The 22812-nt window shown below is 51.0% G+C and overlaps 2 protein-coding genes across 4 annotated transcripts in view; one reads left to right on the forward strand and one right to left on the reverse strand.

Annotated features, from left to right (window-relative positions):
- On the forward strand, positions 1–22742 carry LAMB3 (laminin subunit beta 3). Its single transcript, XM_042884382.1, has 23 exons — positions 1–71; positions 695–765; positions 1398–1552; positions 8302–8416; positions 8552–8625; positions 8844–9035; positions 9421–9484; positions 9781–9956; positions 10184–10304; positions 10592–10780; positions 10863–11018; positions 11564–11760; positions 12789–12903; positions 13163–13532; positions 13684–13844; positions 14743–14951; positions 16010–16213; positions 16812–16956; positions 17849–18056; positions 19032–19173; positions 19441–19617; positions 19894–20047; positions 20235–22742. Exons 2-23 carry the CDS (start codon positions 717–719, stop codon positions 20369–20371), a joined length of 3510 nt encoding a protein of 1169 aa, XP_042740316.1. The 5' UTR covers positions 1–71; positions 695–716; the 3' UTR covers positions 20372–22742.
- Positions 21110–22812, reverse strand: part of CAMK1G (calcium/calmodulin dependent protein kinase IG) — a 12159-nt gene continuing 10456 nt past the window's right edge. The window contains exons 9-10 of one of the 3 annotated variants that reach the window (XM_042884385.1): positions 22518–22647; positions 21110–21702 (exon numbers count right to left, since the gene is read on the reverse strand). In XM_042884385.1, the coding sequence (XP_042740319.1) occupies positions 22554–22647 (94 nt within the window). In that variant the 3' untranslated portion in view covers positions 21110–21702; positions 22518–22553. Of the gene's footprint in view, positions 22648–22812 lie in introns of all 3 variants that reach the window. The other 2 variants (XM_042884384.1, XM_042884386.1) reach the window with 2 other exon arrangements.

The raw sequence follows: 22812 nt of genomic DNA on the forward strand, positions 1-22812 counted from the left end.
AGGCAACAGCACTTGGAGACGGGTGTGACTGCAGAGATCAGCTGCTGGGGACAGCCCTCGCCACCAGGCAGGTATGTGGAGGGGACCTGGGGCACTTCAGAGGCTGGGAATGGGGCTCCGGTCACACAGGGCAGCAGTGGGGGAACTTCCTGGAGTGGAGCGTGCTGCTGGCTGCCCAGCTCCCCTAGCAGCTGCACTTATCAGTGCTCTCTGCCCAGGCTCAGGGCATTGGGATCTTCCAGCTGGAGCTGCATTAGGCAGCAAGCAGCACAGCCAGGCTGAGGGGCAGCAGCACGGGGTGGCTGTGGGCTCCTTTGGCACTGCTTGATGCTGTGTGTGTGCCTGTGGCTTTCTGGGGTCCCCAGAGCCAGGCAGGCAGAAATTGGAGCTCTGCAGACAGCAAGGGTTGCCTGTGTGGTTCACCTCAGTAACAACACAAAGATCCACAGACAGTGCCTGGGAAGGGGACTGCCTTGTGCTCAGCTCAGGGGGACCCTGGGCGTCCTGTTTGGTGAAGGGCTGCGATTCCCTGTGCTCATCTAATGTACAGTCTGAGGGGTTCCCTCCACATTATTCCTGACTTTCACCTGCTAGTTCAATTAAAATTAGGTAGATTAGGAATGTAAAGTGCCCAGGATGAGGTTGAAGATGGTATTTTCTGCTATTTTTGCTTACACTGCAAATTCCTCTCTAGGTGTGTCCTTGTCCTTGGCGTGATGGAGTCTTGCTGCCAGCTTTGGCTGTGGGCATTATTTGTCCTCCTCGGTAAGGCTCAACATTCCATGCTTCTGGAAAAATGGGAGGGAAAGCTGTTTGTTGCCTATTGGAAATTACCTTGATCTTTTAATTGGGTTTGTAAATGAGTACTGCAGTGAGTTATATTGCCTAGAGCTTCCGTGTGTGCCATGGTTTAAGCGAGGTGAGTTTACGGATAGCTAAATTTCTTGCAAAAGTAATTGGGTGATTATGTTTATTGATGAGAAGGAAATGATAGGAAGGTTTTCCATTTGAGGCTAAGAAATGCTGCTAGGTAAACATTGTATTAGCAGCACTGCAGCTGGGAGATTGGCGTTCAGTAATAGTGCTTTGGGAAAAGGATGCTCTGTGCTGAGCAACCTCCTGCAGGGCCTGTGGGTACATGGAGGGAAACCAGTCTGGGTTGCTAAGTACAGTGAGCAGGGAACTGAGCATCCCTGGAACCGAGACATTGGGATTCTGGAGATGTGTCCTGTCAAGAAGAGTTTCAGGAGCAATAGCTACAAAAAGCTATTTTAAGCTATTAAAAACAAAGGCAATTCAAGGATGAACCCTCATCCTTTCTGGCGTGCCCAGGTGCAGCTCTGTCCCAGGCCAACCTGCTGCCTTAGTCACTGTGTTCTCCTCTCCTGCCACTGCAGCCTGCCCACAGCCAGGGGTAGCACAGCCAGCCTGCTCCCATGGGGCCTGCTATCCCCCCACGGGGGACCTCCTGCTGGGACGGGGTCAGCACCTGATGGCCTCTTCCACCTGTGGCCTCACCAAGCCTGAGACGTACTGCACACCGCACGGAGAGGTACGTGCTGCTCCCTCTGCTCTAAGCCTGTGTAGGGATGCTGATGCCTTTACCCATCCTTTCTACCCTTTACAATGTTTTTCATCTACTTTGGGTGTTTGTCTCTCTCCCTGTATGCTTTGTGTCCCCTCCAGCCCTGGGGTCCTCCTCTGCACCACATCAGGGCAGAGAAGCTGAGTGTGAGCAGGGAACAAGCTGTGCAATGGGCAGAATGGAAGCTTTTGCAACCAAAAATCCAAAGCCATCCAGTCCCCAGCCTCCTTAGCTGTAAGCTAAATTCATTTTTCAATTGTCAGAAATGGGAACATTCCAAGGCTTTTGCTGGAAGAGCTGCTGAGCCAAGCGGCTGTTTCCAATTAAATGGTGTGGGGGTAGGAAGTGGTGCTCAGAGGATAACAGCTGCAGCTGTATGTTCCCAGGCTCCAAAGCTGTAACCAGAATCCAAAGTCAGAGCTAATGGCTCATTCCGCAGCATTTTTCAGCTCTGTGCTCAGGCAGGGGTGCTGTCTGTGATGCGAGTGCTTCCTTATACCTCTCTGTGTTAGTCTGGAAATGTGGCTGTGCTGGAGAGCTTGGAATGGGCTCAGTGAAGGGCAGGCAAGGAGCACCTTGGGAGGGTGCTTGGATGAGGCGCTCAGGAGGAAAGGACACAGCAGTCCTCCATGAGGATGTGCTTTGTGCAGTGAAATCCAGCTGGAATGAGCCAGCTTTCTTCTGTCAAATACCTTGAGCACAAATACCTGTTTGGAATGGAATTGGTGGGAGGCAGAGAGGTGGTGGTGGCCAGCTGGTCTTCAGATCCCTAAAACATCCGGGTTTTGTATTCCTTAGAGCTTGTCAGTGGAATCAGCACCTTATGCTGATAAGTACTGACGTTAAAGGAATTTGGAACAGTTAACGTTGGTATGTTGAGTTGGATTCCATCACTTCTAGCTTTGAGAATAGAAGCTTTGTGTATTTAATGCCTTTCCTTTGCTGGAATCGGAGACCTTCATTTCTTTTCTGCAGCTGTGATGGCTGCTACAAGTTGTGAATACTCCAGCTTCTATCTTTGGAGACATCCTCATGCTGAGTATTTCCTAATTAAAGCCAAGATGAGTCTCACAAACTCGCTTTTTCCCCCCTATTCTCATCCCATATAATAGTCAAATGTATTCACTGACTCTTTTTGTTGCCTGGTTCGTGTGTTGGTGCCAAATAGGTACAAATTTGGAGTGGGTTTTGCAATGTCAGCACAGGGCACGGGATGAGGGGTGCTGATGCCTGGTGCCAGCTGGCTGATACGAGCCGTCTGCCCGCCGCCCTGGGGGCTTCTTTTGCAATCCTGCTGGGCTGCTGGATTGCATCCCCTGCTCCATTGTCTGCTCCGGATCCCTCTAACCTTTATACTTTGCACCACTGATTGCTCCATCCTTTGCAGACTCGGGATTGCCATTTATAGCACAAGGGACTGTGGCGATGATTAGAAAAGAGAAGGGGGGAGGAAACCAAACAGACCAATGGCCTGGCTTGGAAATCACTCAGAGCTCAGGAAACGGCTGTTCAAGGTGGCAGGGAAGGCAAAGAGGAAAACTAAAAAAAAATAAAAATTAAAAAAAAAAAAAGGTGTCCCTGAATTTGATGTCCTGAAGGCACTGATGCATGTGGAAAGACTAAGACAGGTGTGATTCAAGGCTGGTTAGCTCATCTCTGTCTGGATGCTAAACATAGCGCTTTGGAGGCAATGAGGGGAACCAAGGGGAGGCTTGGTGTGGCTTTCATGTGGATTAGCAGCTCCTGGCCTGGCCGCCCCTTCAAGGACAGCATGAAGGCACTCACTCTGCAGCAATGTGCCCTGGCCTTCATGTCAGAAGATGCCTGTGTCCTCAGGGCCTGGCAGTGCTTTCAGCTGAAGGGCCTATTCAGAACTGCAGTTGTAGTACCCAAACCACTCTGCAAATCACTGTGACATCTTTTGTTTAAAGAATAGGCAAGATAGGGAAAAGATGATTTGCCTTCCTTTTGTATTGTTGCTCTGTTTCCCACTTTTGGGAGCAGACTATGGGCACGTGGCCATTCTGTGGGTCTTCACACCCTGGCCCTGGGGAACATAGGATGTTAAATATTATTCACGTAAGGTTTTCTGCCTGCTTGCATTTGCTGTTCATGGGCATTTGGTGGATGTGAGCGGTATGAGGTGGGAATCACCCAGATCCCTTCTTGTGCCACGGTGGCATCCCTCCCTATGGTGCCCAAGCACTGAGTTGGTTTTGGCTGCTCCCGAAAAACACGGGCTGATGCTTGTGAAAGTGAATATGTTGAAGAGTAATGATTCTGTCTGCCTTGCTGCTACCATCTGATGGTTACATCTGTTTCCACCTGCATGAGTTGGCTTGATGCTGGTCCAAACCACGCTGCCTGCTCCTTTGGGATTCCTGGGTGTGTTCGAATAGAGAAGCTCCCACTGAAACGTTCCTGTGCCCTGCAGCTTGTTTGCTTTCCAGACCCCAATCATGAATCAAGCTCAGGTCCTTTACACAGAAAAACGCCTCCTCAGAAGCAGGGAATAATTATAGTCAGATGGGACTGAGGAGGTCCCCAAGTTCAGAATCACAGAACGGCCAGGGTTGGAAGGGAGCTCAAGGATCACGAAGCTCCAACCCCCTGCCACACACAGGGCACCAACCTCCCCATTTCATAGCAGCCCAGGCTGCCCAGGGCCCCATCAACCTGGCCTTGAACACCTCCAGGGACGGACGGGGCATCACAGCCTCTCTGGGCAGCTGTTCCAGCACCTCACCACTCTTTGTAAAGAATTTCCCCCTGACATCCAACCTCAATCTCCCCTCCTGCTCAAAGCAGAGCTCATGGTGCCTCACAATGCTGAGGGCTTGCACCAAATAATTCCTGCCCTGCTGAAGTTAATTCAGCAGCTGTGGTGCTGCTCTGTGCTATCACATCTCTGGCATTCAGACACACCTTGTTCCTGGTGCAGGGATATGTCTCTACCTGCAGCAATGCACAGAGGAAAAAGGCAGTTTCCCACTTTTCTCCTCCTCCATTCTCTGTATCTTTTTTTTGCCACCTGAGTGCAAATTCCCACGTATGCTCTCAGACATCACGTCACCCCTCGCAGAGGCAGCAGGGCCTCTACAACGTGCGGGGTGGGGAGCAGCTCGTGCAGCACAGATTTGCAGACTGTCATCGTGGCAGGCTTTAAGTGAAGCTTTTCTGAAGGGAAATGATGTGAGGACAGATTGGGTGAGGAAAACAGGCGCCCACATGCTTGCTTTCAAGCAGGAGGAATGAAGTTTACTTCCTTAGCCCTCATGCCTAAGATGTTCGCCCTGCTGCTGTCCCGGCCCTGCAGTCACCTCTGAATTTGGGATCACCAGCAACACCAGTCTGAGGACAGAGTGCTCTGTGCTTTCAGCTCACTGTGTTGCTTCTGACTGGCTCAGCATGGGAATGGCATTGGGGGTTATGGCTAAGACACACATGTGTGCTTCAGAATTGAAGTACAGTCCCATGTTATGAACACAGCTTGCTCACAGGAGGTTCAGCTGCAGTGACACATCTATTGGTCCTTCTACAGCATATTCCTATGGAAAGCAGATGGAGCACATCCCTGCTTGGCCTGGTGTGCAGTGCTGGTGTTAGCAGGGAATCTGTGGGGCTGGAAAAGGGAATTGCCTAAGAGCTCTGACAGGTGTCTTTGTTCCCAATATAACTTACTCTTGCTGCCAACTCTATTTTTGAATGCTCCATCTCTCTGTATACATATAAATTTTTCCTGCCCTCTACTCCCCAAATAGAACTGGGGCAGTGATTACTATCGCAATAGGATATTAATTGCACAGGAGACACGAGGCTGCCGCATGCCTGGAGCTGACTGGCAGAGCTCTGACTCACAGAGCTGTGTTGGCACTGGACCACCAAGGTCCTGGAGTTCCTAAAGGTCTCTATTTCATGACCGGAGAGCAGCAGCTTCTCATATGTGCTGAATGAGTCGCTTCAGTTTATTTTGAGTGATGCACCTCAGCCAGGTTTTATTTTAAGGGCTCTTTACTCATATGAAAATGGCAGCTATAGCTACTTAGCATACTTTGGTCAGAGGCCATCAGCTTCAGGTCATTTGAAGTTTTCTGCCCCTACATGTGAGGAGGGGAAATGAGGAAGGAAAGCCAACGCCAGGCACCCCCCATGCACGGGGTGAGAGCAGAGAGCAGCACGAGGCAGAGTGGCAGCAGGGCACAGGGATGGGGCTGGGCATCCCCAAACTCTGCAAAGTGTCCCAAGAGTGTCTTTTGGTCTTTGCAGCTGTCCATCACTCATAGGTGCGTGCATGTTTCCACTCATGCAGCCCATCCACACATGCTCTGTTTTTCTATGTCGTATATGCTCATCTTCACAACAGCTTCTGCATAGATTATTTTTTCTCCACCACTTACTTGTAAAACAAGAGTCTGTCTATTCTCAGCACGCTTGCTTTTCCTCTCAAATGACCCCTCATGAGTTACCTTTCTAAAGATTCGACCAGATTTCATTTGTTCCCAAGATCTCCATGACCTGAATTTTGGCTTGCTCCAAGGGCAGCACTGAAGTCAATGAGTACTTTCTAAGCAGACCCATCTGCTAGCTACCAGGACTCACTGTGGCTCTTGGTGCTTCTGATTTGCCACACAGCTAGGAGCCTTTGCTGCTGGCAAGAGGGGTAGAGATGGAGAGGGCCCGAGTTTAGAAACTGTGACCTACTGACTTCCATTTTGTCACGTACTTTCATGGCCCTGCTCTATTCCTGGCAATCCTGGCTCTGATGAATCCACTGAAGCTGTTTCTGTGCTGGTAAATATGAAGGGGAGAAGTGGGGAAAGATGTGCTCCTAGGAAACCTTCCTTCAGACCAGAGCTGGGCCATCATTTTTGGTAATTCCCTCTGCCCCAGGGAACTTTGAGACACATGCAAAGTCAGTAATAGCGAATTCTCATGTTGTGCAATAGAGGAATTTCACAATTTGCTCAAAGTGCATGAAATAATTTTGGCTTTCCAGCGTTAATTTTGGCCTTAATAAAGGTGGAGGATGGGAGAGGGGAAAAAAACCTCAACTTTCCACACTCAGGTCTGAGGCTGCTCTGGGGGATAAAGCTAGGAAGCTGTGAATTGGTAAAGATTGCTGCACAGCCCCCAGACGTGGTGGCTGTGAGCTGCCTCTTTGCTCAGCACCGTGTTCTGAGTGCGACTGCAGCTAACACTGGTTGTAGCTGTGGGATGTGCTCATGTCTGTGGCTGTGAATGGTCTCAGTAAGCATGCATGAGTAATTCCTAATGAATAATTTAGCTGACATTAACCTTTCCCCTTGCAGAAATGCATCCTCCCCTGTTCTAATCAGAGTCAGAACTGCTGGGAAGTTTAATCATTATTAGCAGTTGTTTGCTAGGTTATTTCTGTGGATAATTGCTCTAGCTTTCCTGCTGTTTTGCTGCTAGCAGTCATTATCTGCAGTGAGATCCTCTGCCTGGGTCAGGGAATGGTGCTTCTGGGTCAGGGAACGGTGCTGCTGGTTCCTATTGGCAGTGCAGGGAGGAGGTGGTGGAGCCAGGGAACTTGCACCATCATGCAGTGGCAGGTCTGTGTTTGCTTACTCTGCAATATTGTTATAAATGCTGTAGTTAGCCAAGTCCTGTTCTGGGGTATTTATAGACAGAGAACATAAAGAGTGGAAAATATTGTGGAAACAGAGTGGTTTAAGCTGAGGATCTCTTCTCTATCTTCAGCACAGTGCTCAGAGGCTTCCAGGCCAAAAAGTGCCTCCTGCTCAGAGCCAGCTCCTGCCTTGGGGTGCAGCTAGGACCAGCAGGCAGGGTCTGTGTTTGGGTTTCATCCGCAGTAGCTGTTTGCAGCCTTCCCATTCAACCACCTCAGCTCCACCTGCAGGACCCCCGATTTGGCGATGCCCATCTGCTTCTCCATGCCACCTCCCCCCTCGGCCATACCTTCCCACTCCCTGCCTCTTGCTCAATCCCTCTCTGTCTCTTTCCAAATGTTTCTGAGCCCACCCATGTGCTCCACGTACCCGGCAGCCGTTCAGAAGCACCAGCACGGCGCGTTGCTTGGTTGGTCAAAAGCAGGGTGTTTGTTTGCTCCCCGGGGATCCTGATTTCCCCGTTGCCCATGCCACGTCTCTGTTTGCTGCTTGAATGAGTTGCTTAAGTGAAGGGCTGAACTCTGAGTCACCTGACTTCCCACCTACTGACTTTTCACCCGTTGAGCTGTTTGCTGCCACTGCTCTTGGAGGGGAGAGTGCAGAGGTGGCTGAGCCCCGCACAGGGTTTGGGATGTGAAAGGAAGACCCTTGTGCTCACCCAAGCAAATAGCTGCTCGGCCATCGGCATGGGGCAAATTGGTGCTGAAAAGCTGCCCAGAGCTTTATTTTGAGATTTGCAGTTTTGGAAAATGTTTTTTTTTGAAGTATTTTTTGATGGTCTGCTAGAAATATATTTCGGTCAAAACAATTTTCGGTTTTAGTTTTTAACCCTTTCATTCATAAGTTTTCTCTTTTTACATGGAGCGTGAGGGTAACCACTCTGGTCCTGGGTACCACTTGGCACATGATGGCAGTTCTCCAGGTCTCCAATAACTCAGCTCCATTGATGCCGTGTGCTCTTCGATGATGTCCCCAGTGTGTTGGCTCTTTGTCCAGTGCTGGTGGGGTCTGCACCAGGGCTGTGCCCTATCCCACCCACCTCCCACTCACCTTCTCTCCTTGCAGTGGAACATGAGATGCTGTAAGTGTGACTCCCGGCTGCCTCACGCCCGCAATGGGCACCGTGTGGCCAACATGCTGTCTTCTGCTGGGCGCGCACGCTGGTGGCAATCCCAGAGTGGTGAGTGCTGGTCCCCAGCAGGGCTGGGTTCAGTGAATTTGGGGAAAGAGGGGAATAGATGGCTTGGCTTATGCAGCCAAATGGTGTGTTTTCCTGAAGTCCTGCATCTCTGAGGCCATCTCTCTGTGCCCACAGGCATGGAGCACGTTTCTTTGCAGCTGGATCTGGATGAGAAGTTCCAGCTCAGCAGCGTCGTGCTGGATTTCAGGGTCAGTATGCAGTAGTGCTTCTCACGGGGAGTCGTGGGTGGTGATGGGTGGGCATTGCTGGTTCCCGGTGGTTCAAAAGTTGATGGAGGCCCACAGGACACAAGGTTTTGGAGGGAAGGAGAGGAGAATGATGATGAGGATGAAGATCTCCCCAGCCCTGGGTGGGAACCAGTTCACAGCATCACCTTGCAGATGTCCCTCTCTTCCTGATGTTACAGTCACCGCTGCCCGCCGCGATGCTGATTGAGCGCTCCACAGACTTTGGCAAGACATGGGAGGTGTACCAGTACCTGGCCTCTGACTGTGCTGCTGCCTTTCCCCACATCCCCCGCGGTGCCCCCGAGAGCTGGGGGGATGCTCGATGCCAGCCTCTGCAGGCCCAGCATGGGTACCCTGTGCACGGGGGCAAGGTGAGATTTGGGGCACTTGGGTGGGTTTTGGAAAGGTTTCCAGCCACGTGCCTGTGCCCCATAGTGTGCCCATGGATTTGGGGTGGGTGGCTTGTGTGGTGTCCCAGAAACACACGGTGGCCCAAAAAACTTTTACCAATGTTGTATACAGTGATGCTGTACGCATCCAGTGGGGGGCTCTGGAGGATTCCTGTTGCTCCTATGGGAAAGCCCTCACTCCTCTGTGGATTAGGTTATCTTTCTGCAAAACCCTCTGCATCTCTGAAGCCTTTTTTCTGCCTTAAGTGATGGCTGGGGTCTGGAGCACACCCTTACCCTCAGAGTTTGAGAAGACAGCACTCTGCTTTTTCTGCTTTTTAATTATTTTTTTTTTATTCCTTCTAAGGTGAAATTCAGTGTCCAAGACCTGGCATCTACCATTACTACCTCTTACAGCCAGTCTGTTAATAGTAAGTGAACAGCCTCTGTTATGTCTGAGAAAGGGAGGGAAGACACAGCCTGCGGTTTTCCAAGGGGTGATGGAGGATGCAGGGCTGGAACAACTCTTCTTCAAGCAAAGCCTTAAGCTGCTGTGTGCCCAATGGCTGCCCCTGGAGTGCCAAGGAGCAGCCTTAGGCCTTTGCTGATGGTTCATCTGCTGTGGGTGCTGGTGCTGCTATCTCTGAGCCCGCTGTGCGCAGCGCGGGGCATCTCTGCAGATGGCACCTTGATGCTGCTGTCCTCTCACAATGTCTGTCCCCAACAGAGCTGGGGCAGTTCACCAACCTGAGGATCAACTTCACCCAGCTCCCACACATCATGCACCACAGCTACCGCTCGCCCAGCAGCTTCTATGCAGTGACTGAAATGCAGGTGCTGGGAAGCTGCTTCTGCAATGGCCACGCTGACCGCTGTATCCCTTCGAGGGACCTGCATGCCATGGTGAGCTTCGTGATGTAGAGAACAGCCTGGGGACAATGCTGCATGTAACTGGGGGGAGCAGTGCCCATTTTACCTGCAGCCGTGGGATGGTGGCCATGAGAATGAATGCTGTTAACCCATGTCTTGTGTGGGGAGGGAGGCAGAGGGGCTTTGTGAGGAGTTTGGGAGCTTGGTGGCTGCAGGGGCTGAGCTCTGAGCTCTCACAGAGTAATTGCTCTCTGCTGTAGGTGCATGGGCGCTGCGAATGCCAGCACAACACTGCTGGCCCCAACTGTGGCCACTGTGCTGCCCTCTACAATGACCGCCCCTGGGCCCCCGCGGAGGACAACGACCCCCATGAGTGCCAGCGTACGGTGACAGCCTTCCCCTCTTCCTCCTCCTCCTGAGTATGAGCTGTCTCTATAGAACGGCTTCCCAAAGCATTCTGCTTCACCGAGGCTGCAGCCAGGCAATATCACGGATGCACTGGCACCGCTCTGCTTTGCCCAGTATGCCTCAGCTCCGTACTGGGACTGTTACTGGGTGCAGAGGTGCCATGCAGGGGACTAGGGCACCCTCTAGTGACAGCGTGTCCTGTGCTGCTGGAGGGCTTGCACACTTGCAGCACCAGATGGGCTGTTTGGGCTTTTTTTTAGAGTGTAACTGCAACGGCCACTCGGCCTCGTGCCACTTCGACCCGGAGCTTTTCCACAACAGCGGTGGGGTGAGCGGGGGTGTCTGCGATGACTGCCAGCACAACACGGAGGGAAACAACTGTGAGCGCTGCAAAACCAACTATTTCCGCAACCAGCGGCAGGATCTCACCCATCCTGAAGCCTGCCAGCGTGAGTGCCCAGTGATCTCCCCTTCATACTCCTCAGTTGTTCTGAAGGCAGCTCAGCAGTGCCACTTCTCACACCTTTCCAGCCTGCGAGTGTGACCCAGACGGCACGGTGCCAGGCTCCGTCTGCGACCCGCTCTCGGGGCACTGCGTCTGCAAGGAGAATGTGCAGGGAGAACGATGCCACCTCTGCAAGCCAGGCTTTGCCCAGCTGGCCCATGCCAACCCCCTGGGCTGCCGCAGTGAGTATGCTGTGAGACAGCCCCTGCTGCCCCTGCACCTCTGCCCTCAGCATCTTCTGCAAGGGTTGTGCTTCCCAGCCAGCTTGGGTTTGGGATTTCTGAGATGTAGCTGCGTTTTGCAAAACGTTATAAAGCTCCTTGCTTAGGCTGTGGCCTGTTTCAGGGATGTGTTTGGCCACAGGGGTAGGGAGAACAGGGTTCAAGGCATGCATAGGGCTGTGCCCTGTTCCTGATGCAGGGAGCTGCAGGGGGTGCTGCAGGCAATGCGGCGCAGGCAAGACAGGCTGTGTGCAGCAGAGGGCAGCCAAAGCTTGGGGTGGACGCTGTCTGTGCTGGGAACAGAGGTCTCTGCTCAGGCTGCTGAGTCTGGCTGCTAGGCTTGAGCAGGCAGCAAGTACAAGAGCAGGGATGCACCTTTGTGCCAAGCTCTTTTGCAAAGGGAGGAGTGGGAGAGCATGTCTCAGGCAGCAGCCTCCCAGCTTCGCGAGAAGCCAGGCTGCTGCTCAGCACCCAATCTTAATCCAAAGAACCTTTCTCTGTTTCAGGATGTGCTTGCAACATCCTGGGAACGCGGCAGAATGTGCCCTGTGATGATGAGACGGGAAGCTGCTCCTGCCTGCCCAACGTGGTGGGCACCGACTGTGACCAATGTGCAGCTGGGCACTGGGACATGGCGAGTGGCCGGGGCTGCCGGCCCTGCGAGTGCAACCCCAGTGGTTCCCACAGCACCCACTGCAACCAGGTACTGCTCTGAGCATCCTTTGGTGGTCACTAGCTGTCTGTAGGCCATGGTGCTCCCTTTGGAAACCATTCCAGCGATATCTATTATTGTTTTCTCTGCCTGCTTCAGTGCAGCTGGGGGTATCACTGCCAATGGAAGCTGTCCTGCTGGACAGCACTGCAGCCTGGGACTGCTCAGAGCATTGAAAGCACCTGTTCCAATTTTGGGAGCTTCTACAAATGGGCAGTGCACTTCCTACCGCAATCTGTTCTTGTTTTCCTAGAAGCACTATGACAGACTACACAGGAAAATAAAAGGAGGTGATAATTACGGAGGCAAGATTAAGCCGCACTAAAAGGCTTGATATTTATTTAGCAAGGAAATCCTAATAAGAGATCTTCAAGCAGGCACGGCAAGTTAATTATCCTCATTTGTCAACGGAAAGCATGTGTGTCACTTCAGCCTTAACAGATAACTGGGAAAATTATAGCTAAATGTAAAAATGCCGTTACAAAAGCAGAGAGCCAAAGATAGGTTCCAAACAGCACAGGGAGGAGACCTGAGCTCAAAAACTCATTTCTTGTGGGCGATTCCTTTGTCTTGGAAACAAAGCTAAAGCTTTGCAGTGCTCATGAGTCAAGGCTGTTTGCAGACCTGGCCCCACGGCTTTGCTGTTGGCATCGCTGCACCCACATCCAAGGACATGGGCTGTGTAGAGAAGACTGACAGCAGGCTGGTGACAAAACGCCTTATTTCCATTTCGCCTCCACAGCACTGGGGAGCTGTGCTCCCTGCTGTGCCCCTGCGTCTGTTAAGAAGCATTGCGGAGTATAATTGCTGCTTTTACTTCAGGTGCCGCTTTTCCTCTGCTCTGCTTCATCTCTCTCCCAGGCTGGGAACTCCTTTTATGGTTTTCCTGCCCCCAGGTAGGAGATGAAGCTGACAGGTGACAGAAAGGCTGGGGAGCAGCTCGGCACTCACCAGGGAGGGCTTTTCCAGGAGCATAAGCAGTGCTGAGTCTCCTCCCTGACGTCCTTTTCCTTTCTCAGTTCACAGGACAGTGCCAGTGCAGAGAAGGCTTCACGGGGCGGACGTGCTCTGCTGCACAGCAGGAGCAGGCCTGCCCAGATAGGCACTTTGGAGACATCAGGGTAGGATGCACAGGTAGGGTGCATCACGTTCACTTTTGGCACAGCGTTTCTTAGCACTGTGAAATCACCACTATTCTAGAAAAACAGCACTTGGTCCATGTTCTGACATCAGCATTCTCCACGCTGTTTCACCTCTGTCCTTGGCACTGTGGAGCTACCAGGGTGGGTCCCACTGCGCATTGCATTGCCATCCAGCTAGCAGGATCTGATCTGTTGTTATTTTCTCCTTTCAATGGACCTCACACCTTTTCTCTCCCCTTTCCGTTCCCCAGAGTGCAACTGTGACTTCCAGGGCACCGAGGACGTGGGGTGTGACAAATCCACAGGCCGCTGCCTCTGCCGCCCAGGTGTCACCGGCCCCCGCTGTGACCAATGCCAACGGGGCCACTGCAGCACCTACCCCAGCTGTGAGCCGTGCCACCCCTGCTTCCACACCTATGATGGCGACATCCAGCGGCTGCGGTTGCGCCTGCAGCAGGCCAGCCTGAGTAACTCCAGCATGGGGCTGCCTGGGGGCTCCCACCTGGGCCTCCGGCTCTCACGGGCACAGAGCAGCGTGCAGCAGGCACAGGGCATCCTTGGTCACTCATCTGCCACCGAGCAGGGCCTGGCCCAGCTGGGCAATGCACTCACTGCCATCAGGTGAGGGATGCACTGCTTTGCTTCTGTAACTCGAAATATTGAACTGCCCTGCAGTCCCACCTGGTGCACCTGTAGTGAGAGTCCTGCTCTCTGCCTACATGCACTTTTCTCTCTGCTCAAGTTCACGTTTTCTGCGTTTTCTTTTTTTCAGGGAGCAAATGCAAGGTGTTAATCCCAACTTTCAGTTTCTGGATGTGACTTCCTCTCTATCAAATGATTTCGAAGCTCTCAATAGCAGCCTGCTTACCATCAGTGCCCAGTATCAGAGCAAGAAGACCCAGTTTGAAACCAGCCGCAGCACAGATCTGTCAGGTACAGCACTACAATTCTAAAATCTCTTCATTTGAGGCTGACAGTTAACCTCAATAGGACTATGTAGCTGATGATTTCCTAGTGGCTGTGTGGAGGAGATGGAGAAGTTTTCAGTCTGTCAGCTTAGGAACAGCAAACATCCTTTCTCCCTCCTGTGTGAGAGATGCTTTCTGCTCTGCCTCATCTCTGACCAATCTGGGGCTGTTTCCCACTGTTGTTGGGGCTGGGCAGCTCAGTATGCAGCCCCATGTCCCTCCCACCAGCGCAGCACTGTGTGCCAAAGCACCCCAACACCACAGCTCAGCAGGGATAGGGCTGAGCCCAGGGAGGAGGCGTCATCAAGCTGGGGGCGGCTGCAGGAGTAATGGCTGTGTGCAGATGGAAGTGATGGAGGGGTGGAGGAGAATCAGCAGCTAGCTGTCAGGTGCTCAGAAGATCTAATTACGCCCTGTGATGCTGCTGGTGGTAGGTTGCCATTAAATCCTTGCAGCAGCTAATGCTGTCCAAGTGCCATCTTCTGCTGCCTCCCCCGTGCTACACTGCAGAGTGTGGGGCTCTGCTCTGGTGGTGTGAAAGGCTGGGAGGGAGCTGCAGCACAGCCCTGCATCAGCACATGCATGGCTTTTGCTTTAGTTTTGTTTCAGTCTTAGAGTCCTAAACATGAGGTCAGTCCTTCAGCAAAGCTCTGCAGCTCTATGTACAGGAATGGCTGAAAGGCGTTTGAAAATAAAAGGAGCTTTTTATTTGTGCCTTCATGACTAATCACTCTAGCTGTGTCCCCCTCCTCTCCATGCACACATCCACTCACAGGGTAAAGTCAATGCCTTCCTTTCGGTAGCTCTGCTGCATTTATGACTCACTGAGGCATTTGTGTCATTCACCGCCTTTATTCCTGCAGGAGCCTTTGGGACCATCCGATCTGCTCACCAGACATCCACCAATGCCAGCAGCCTTGCTGCTGCTGCTGCCACTCTGCTGGCCACGTCCAGGGAGAGCCGCAGGGACGCAGCAGGGCTGGAGGCAGCGGTTGCCACGCACAGCAGCAAGCTGCTGGCCCTCAGATCCCAGATGGCCTCATCTCCCAATCTGACTCCTACCGTGAATAAGGTGAAAATAGAAAGGGGTTCTCTGTGCTTGTATAGTTGTCAATGGGGCCTTGTGTAGCTTGAGGGGCAGAGGTCTTACCCAGTGGTCGCATGTCTTTGCTCAAATTGCCCATTGTGGCATGACAAAGTGGGCACAGGGGTGATGGGTTGATGGTTAGACTAGCGGATCTTAGTGGTCTTTTCCAATCTCAATGATTTGGTGAAGACTTTGTTCAGAGAGACTTGCCCTGAATGGCAAAGCTCTGCTTGTGGACATCAGAGCAGAACCTTGCTGCAGACAGCAGACACCCAAGCTCTCCTTCCACCCCCTCCCAGCCATGCGCATCTTTCCTCCAAGGACTCTCTCACGTGTCAGTTCTCCTGTCTCACAGACCCACTTAATTTCTGGATGAGGTTCCTTTTCTTTCTCCTTCACTGCTTTGTTATTGCCATGGAGATCCATTTCAGTGCCTCCTAATGCACGGTTGCTGTGGAGACCACCAGCCTCCCCTCTGCTTTGCAGGGCACCATCGTGTTCCTGAGCACTCAGGGGGGCTGGTGCTTGCACTGGCTGTGCACCTGCCCGTGCCCTGCAGCAGTGCCTTCTCTGTTGGGTGGCAACATGAGAAGGTGCCAGGCAATCAAACACACTGCTCAGACCTCCTCATCCTACTGTCTAAAAGCAAATTACAGAGGTTGAGCAGGGTTTCTCTACGAGGGAAGAGCTGCTGTTCTGAGGGTCAATGAAGTGATTGCTCCATGTGCCAGCATACTGCTAGCAGCCAAGCAGACGTGCTCCAGTCACTGCCATTGCTTGGGCTGCCTCTGAGGGTGACCCCAAGAGGAGCTCCTGCTGCACAGCACACAGTGTTCCTCAGCCTCTTGGAGAGAGCCTGTCAGAATGGCAGCCCCTGTCAAAATGATGGCTGCTGTCAGAATGGCGGCCCTTGACAAAATGGCGGCCTCTGCCAAAATGGCGCCTCCTTCAAAGCGGAGGTCCCTGTGAGACTCCAGCTTGACTTCAGAAGGCCTCAAATCCAAGTGTGGGCCTCACCGCCCTGCTTCTCTCTTCTTTTCCAGATCTGTGGTGGTTTCCGAGCGGAGACGTGCACCCCAGCGCAGTGTGAAGGCTCGCTGTGCCCACAAGATGGTGGCATGGCCTGCGGGGATGGCCTCAGCTGCCGCGGTGCCGGGCCATTAGCTGGTGGGGCCCTGCGTGTGGCTGGGAAAGCTGCGGGGGAGCTGGACAGCCTGAGTGCACGGCTAAGGGAGACAGCACAGCTGGTGAGTGCCAGCAGGTCTGAGGGGTGGGCATGGAGGGAGAGCCCACCATAAAACACCCAGCCTGGAGCTTGGTCTGAGGTTCAGTAGTCTGCGCAGTGTCTTGGCCTCTCCTTGGCATAGGGGGCAGAAAGCTGCTCTTGTATTTCCAGTGGGAATGTCACGAACAAGCTGGAACTTGGCCTCCTCATGGTGTTGGGATTAGCACTGGGATGACAGAAGGGTGAGGGATGTGGAAATACCTCAGAATCTGCAGGGATGCCCTAACGTTTGATGCAGCCCGCAGTGCTCGTGTTCGTGCTGCTGCACCTCTTTTCTACAGCCTCCAAGGGCTTGTGCAGATTGAGAAAGGTTTCAAAGTCATTCAGAATCCATTTCAAATGGGTTTGCAGAAGCTAAATGGTACTGCCTCTTTTGGGAGCTTTCTTTGCAAATCCAGCCCTCAGACTTTAACATTTATGCTCCTTGAAAACGATGGCGTGTTAGAAATGGAAATAGTGTAATTTCAAAGTGACCTGCTCAATTCACTGAGGGTTTAGGGAGGGCTGTTGGGATTCCAGGTCAAGTAGGAATGACTCCATCAGGATTTTGGTTTTTGCAGATTAAAATGACGGAGGCATCTGCTAATCAGATTCAAAGCAATGCCTTGCGGCTCATGGAACAGATGAGCATAACAAGAACCCAGATTGAAGGAGATGTCCGGCATGCCCAGCAGTTCATCCAGCAAGTTCGGAACTTCTTGTCGGGTAGCAGTGTGCAAGCTCACAGTGTGTGTGTGTGTGTGTGTGTGTGTGCAGGTTGGCTTCTGCATGGAAAACCCAATTTTTACAGTGATATTATGTATGAGAATAGTGTACAAAGGAGTCACTGAGCAGCTCATCCCGGCTAGACTCTCAGCTACCTGGTTTATCCAGACCTCTCTGGGAGTCTTTCACTGTCCTTAGGTCCAAGGGCAAGCCATAACCATGACAGATGCTCCCCAGAGGTTTGCAGTCAGCACTGACCACAGTGTAGAAGAGTTTAGCAGTGACCTTATGGACAGGAGATAAATGGACGTCTCTCTGGAACAGGCTGCTAATCGTGAGAGAATTCCTCATTGTCCTATAAACCAGTGGGATGACTTACTGTTCACAGACAGATTGTAATAACATAATAAGCCTCACGAGCATTAGCTGAATAAGAAAATCAGGTCACTTGGTGCTGCCTGGTGTTAATGATGAGGGAAGATATTTCTGAGCTAATCACTGGGCTAATGTCCCTTGGGCTCTGCCTGATTCCGATTCCTCAGATTTATTAACTTTTATTTGTGCAATAAAAAGGGCTTGTGTTGAAACACAGCCTTATCTACTCAGTGGTGCAAGCCCTGCCTGTGCTCTGCAGGAACGTGGGGCGCAATAGTGCCTCAGTCCCTCTATGCTTTCCATTTGGTGCTCCATTTCCATCAGGATGGGGCAGATCATGTTCATACTGAGCCTGCCTTTTAAGGACGGCAACTTGAGCTTGTTGATTAAACCAGAGTAGATTCTGGCAGCTGTCTGAAAGGAAGAGATGACGTGTAAGAGCATGCTGGACATCTGCCTTCACCTTCCTGCCTCTCACCTCTCTTCTGTCTGACGTTGTTCCTCTGTTTGCATGCAGACAAAGACACGGACCCTGCAACAATCCAGGAAGTCAGCGAGTTTGTTCTCTCTCTACGTCTCCCCACGGATGCTGCTGCAGTCCTGAGAAAAATGAACGAGATCCAAAGTTTGGCTACCAAGCTGCAGTGCCCAGAGAACATACTTGCCCAGACAGCTGAGGACATTGCAAAGGCCAAGCAGCTGCAGCAGGAGGCAGAACAGGCAAGGTCAGCTTGGCTGAAGGCTTTCGGCAGCTGAGGGTCACTGAGCCAGAGGGAATGTGCTGATGCTCAGCTGGGGTGAAATCTGACTGTGCTTCTGTGTATGCATGGTGGCTAAAAGGATGTATTTGCAGTCTCTACGGAGTCTTCTCTGATACTTCGATTCAAATAAGGATCTGGCTGCCAAGAATAGATCTTGTTATGGATCTTAGAGCAAGAAACTCTATACCAAAAGTAACAGAGAATTTTCTCTATTTCTCAAGACCATATAAGGGGAGATGATGGGGTGGCTCTGTTATTGATATTGGTGACCCACATTCTGATCACACGAGAGAGCACGAGGGGATTAAATGGGCTATTTGTTTTCTGGGTGAAAGTTGGGAGGATTATCCCATGGTCCCTTCAAAAGCAATTACACAGAGCCCTTGCAAATTTGGAGCATCTGCTTTGTCATGTGTTGAATTTTAAGCAATATCCCGGTGAGAAGGTGAGTGGGATAAGTATGTAAACTCCTTTATAGTGTCTGACACCTGCTTAGCCTGTTGGAATCGATGAGACAAAGCAGTCTGGCTTCTGTTATGATGTGGAATACCAATGAAAAACCATGACACTATGGGGAGCTCTGTCCTCCAGTCTAAATAGTCCCAGTGAAAAGCAGATAGTATGCAGTGAAGTTGGTTCCCTTTAATTTCCCTTTAATTCTTTTTCCTGCACCCTTGCAAAGCAGTTGTTTCTACATCTCTCCCCTTCTCAGTTCATTTCCTCTGTTTGGGGATGTGAAATGGAAGTAACACTTCTCTTGAATGGAAATCTACTCTATGGCTATTCTATACTGTGTCTGGATGTGTGTGGGGTGATCACAGCCTTCTCCATTACAGTATTATCTTGCTTCCCCAGCTTGCTTATTTTGCCCCTGCAGTCCTGATATCCAGTCCATGCAATTCTCCACACTCACTCTGGCTGTTTCTTGTGTTTCTCCAGGAACCGGGCGAATGCTGTGGAAGGCAATGTGGAAGAAGTTGTTGGGAATCTGAGACAGGCAAACACAGTGCTGCTGGAGGCTCAGGGGGCTATCAGGGGCTCAGGTTCTTCCCTTCGGTTCATTCAGGAGCGCGTCGAGGAAGTAAGTGGTGTTCAGTGACTTCCCAAATAACAGCACTGCTCCCTGCTCTCTGCTGCTTTGCTGCTTTGCAGTGGGGTACAGCCCTGTACCAGCAAAGTGGGTGAGATATTTTGTGTAAAAAAAAAAAACCCTATTCCCTTTTGGGTCTCACTTGTCTGTTTCTCTGAGCTCCAGGCCTGCAAGGAGGAAATCCGTGGGCCCTCACTGCACAGAAGAAAAAGTTTTTGTTTGCAATTTCCCTCTTAACATGGAGCATTCTGCTTGTAGATCGAGGCAGTGCTTGGTCCAGCTGAGAAGAACGTGGGCTCGGTGGCAGCCCAGCTGGCTGTGCTGGCAGAGAGGCTCCCTGGGCTGCAGCAGACAGCAGGGCAGAACCGGCTGCGGGCCGGCGATGCGCAGCAGGCAGCAGCAGCAGCAAGCGAGGAGGCCAACGGGGCTCAGCAGGTATTTGGCCTTGCACCGTGCTCCCTCTGGCTTTCTCAATCTTAATGCCTTTGGCTCAAGACCTGTTTCTGCTCTCTGCCCCACCTGAGGCAGAGCAGCCCGTGCAGATGCCAGTCAGCATCTTTGTGAGCACGCTGTGCATCTGCATGTTAACGTGATTGCAGAGCTCTAGCACAGTATCTCTTTAGTATTTAAAATGGGTTCAACACTGGTAAATCTTCACCAGTTTATTTGCTCAGTCCTACATGTGCTGCTGCTTAATTTACTTTTCCCCAGGCTTTCCAACGAGTGAAAGATATGTATGCAGAGTTGAAGAGCAGAGAGGGGCAGAGCCCTGCGCTGGGAGCACAGGGCAGCCGTGTGCAGAGCATAGATCTGGAGGCAAAAGCTCTCTTTGAGGAAACGTGGAACATGATGCTCCGTATGGAAAGTAAGCCTCTGAGCTCGGGGTGATGGGCAGGTGAACTGGGGCTTTTGGGTGCCAGAGGGGTTGGGATTTTTAGGGCAGAAGAGAGGGGTGCAGGAGGGAGGAGGGGTTCAGTCCAGGAAGGCAGGCTGCACACAATGTCTTCCTCCAGTTATGATCTCACAAAACCTTCCCTGCCCTCTCTCCTCAGCTTTGGAGACAGAAATTCAAGAAAGCAACAGAGCTCTTGTGGCCAAGTCAGCCAGGCTGTCAGGCCTTCAGGAGCAGGTGGGCAGGATCCGGGATGCCATCCATAAGCGAGTCACCTACTATGAGAGCTGCTCCTGAGTGAGGCTGCACCTTCCTGCTGCAGACACCGACTGCTGTGTTGATTCCCATTTTTCTGGCAGGATTTCTCACTTTCCTAATGTCTGTATATTTAGCAAATGGGATTTCTGTCCTTTTGGAAAGGAGCTGCACCGAGCCAAAGGGGTGAACACCCCTCGGTGGGTTCATGCTGGTTGGTACACTTGAAGCTACCTGGGCATGGAGGAGAAGGACAGACACAGAACTTCAGCTACAAATATGCACATCCCCCACATTGTTATTTCCAGAGAGGTTAAAAAAAAAAAAAACACAAACGTTTTAACCCATTCAAGCTTTTGTAGCTGGATTTGCTGTTCAGACAAAACCCATTATGTGGGGCAATGCAGTTCATGCTTAGAACTTGCCATGGCTGCGGTCCTTCCCTCCTAGATTTTTCATCAAAGATTCAGATCACAGAAATGGAGAATTTTATCACTGTCGTATCTACGTAGCAAACCTCTATTTCTGCAACTAGGAGAAATGCAATCTCATACTCAAAACGTGTGATGCTGAATGTCTTCTTTGACTTTCTGCCACAATCTTCTTATTTACTGTGTAACACTTTGCCAGAAAAATATCAGAGCGAGCAGTTCTGCAGCTGCTCAGGGGATGCTTCAGAAGGGACTTAATAGACCATTTCCACATCACATTTCTACGAATAACCAACAGGCACTTTACAAAACAAAAGTCAGCTTTATTAAGCAAGTATTTATTGTGCAATTACAGACTTGGAAGCAGGGAATTTAGACCTCGCTGTGGTTATTAACAGACATAGGGAGGTTGCTAGCAGGTTGTCTCCTTTTGTAGCTGAAGTGAGAACCACGCAGCCTGGGCAGCTGCTTGGCACCGAGCTGCAGAGAGCTGAAGCCTGGGAGAAACCAAAATCGAAGGAATGGGAAGGATGCAGGTTGTAAAAATAACTGAGCTGCCACTGAATAAAACTCTGCATGGCTTTGGTTTACAGGATTTATGCTGTGCAGTGCACTTGTTATGCATCGGACAACTTAACAGTATACAGAAAACAAAAGCTTACAGCGTTGAGCAGTGTTGTATGGATAATATACACTATGCTAGCAGCAGCCTCAGACTTTCCCTTGCTAAAGTGCCTTCTCCCAGCATTAACGATCAGAAGCAGGCCGAGGTCGCCGCGCTGATGGATTCCCAGCATTTCTGTGCTGCTCATCACCGCGTCGCTGCTCTCCGTGTCGCTGCTGCCTGTCAGCCCCTGGCGGGACACAACATCCTTTCTTCTTGCTTGCACTGTTGATGTCTGGCTTTGAAGTGCAGAAAAGAGTAAAACAGCCCTTCTGTTTCTGCAAGAGTGAGAATTTCAATTGGGAATTGAACTTTGTTTCGCTAGACTGCTGCCTTCACAGTGTGCTCTGTTAATAGGCGGCAGCAGCACGGGGGTTAGGAGCAGCTTAGTTCCTTTTGTATGCTGCATTTATAAAAGGCTGTTACCTGACTGATCACTGGAATTGACCTGTTTGGAGTCTAGTAGATCTTACTTGCATTTGTCTCATCTATTGATCCTTTGTACGTTACAGTTCTGTTCGTGTGATCTCATCAGTAGAAAAGGTCATAAAAGATGATAAGATGCAGCTCACTTGATGTAGTTTCCAGGGAGATTTATGCTGGCCCATGCTCACCTTTTTGGAACATCTTCTCAGCCAGAATCTAATAGCAGTATTTCCTACTGCTTATACACAACATGTCTCAAATGTTAATTTCGGAATTAATCTGAGCTATGACCAAACAGGAGGAAACTTTCATTTTCTTACTTCTCTGGCATTTGTTGCTCACCTACACAACCCAACATCTCCATATCATGCTGATAACAAAGCAACTGGAACTGACCCAGCTGGACCAAATCTGGGCCAAGGATGGGCTGTTCAGGCCATAATTGCCTTTGAAACCAATTGATTTTAGAGCCAGTGGGCTGGTCCACCTGGAAGTCAAATGATGACTTCTTCCTCAAGAGATGGCTTAATTAGGGCTTTCTCTGTTGCAAAATACCTGCAAAATCAATTTGTTTCTGTACAGTCACTTTGCTAGTTGTGCCTTTCCCATTTTCATGCTGTAATGGGTTTAATTGCAAGCAGCTGGTGGTGGGATGGTGTGCACTTACCGTGGCGATGGGGGATCCTGCTGGCTGCCTTCCTCATCACATGATCAAACAAACTCCAGTTTGCCCAGTGCCACAGTGAGATGAGTGCTTACCAGTCTTCATTGGAACGAGAACTTCTGATTTGAAATGGCTGGATAGAAATGGAAGAATTGGAAGAGAAAGATGGGAAGAAAAAAAAAAAAAGAAAAGATAAACAGCTGTGTTTATGGTCGTTCTGCAGGTGAATTAAAGTTGTGTTTTTTATATAAAGAGTGTCATCTGCTGAAAGCAAAGTAGAGCTGGAGTGCAAGTCAAC

The sequence above is a fragment of the Lagopus leucura genome, unplaced genomic scaffold (assembly GCF_019238085.1).
Source record: "Lagopus leucura isolate 7727_CA_CO unplaced genomic scaffold, USGS_WTPT01 Super-Scaffold_100043, whole genome shotgun sequence".
Classification (NCBI taxonomy): Eukaryota; Metazoa; Chordata; class Aves; order Galliformes; family Phasianidae; genus Lagopus; species Lagopus leucura.

Coding starts and splice junctions, on each gene's coding strand:
- LAMB3 (XM_042884382.1), top strand. CDS start 717: ATGGAGTCTTGCTGCCAGCTTTGGCTGTGGGCATTATTTGTCCTCCTC. Junction 11,019..11,563: donor CAACCCCCTGGGCTGCCGCA/GTGAGTATGCTG, acceptor TCTCTGTTTCAG/GATGTGCTTGCAACATCCTG. Junction 16,214..16,811: donor TAAGGGAGACAGCACAGCTG/GTGAGTGCCAGC, acceptor TGGTTTTTGCAG/ATTAAAATGACGGAGGCATC.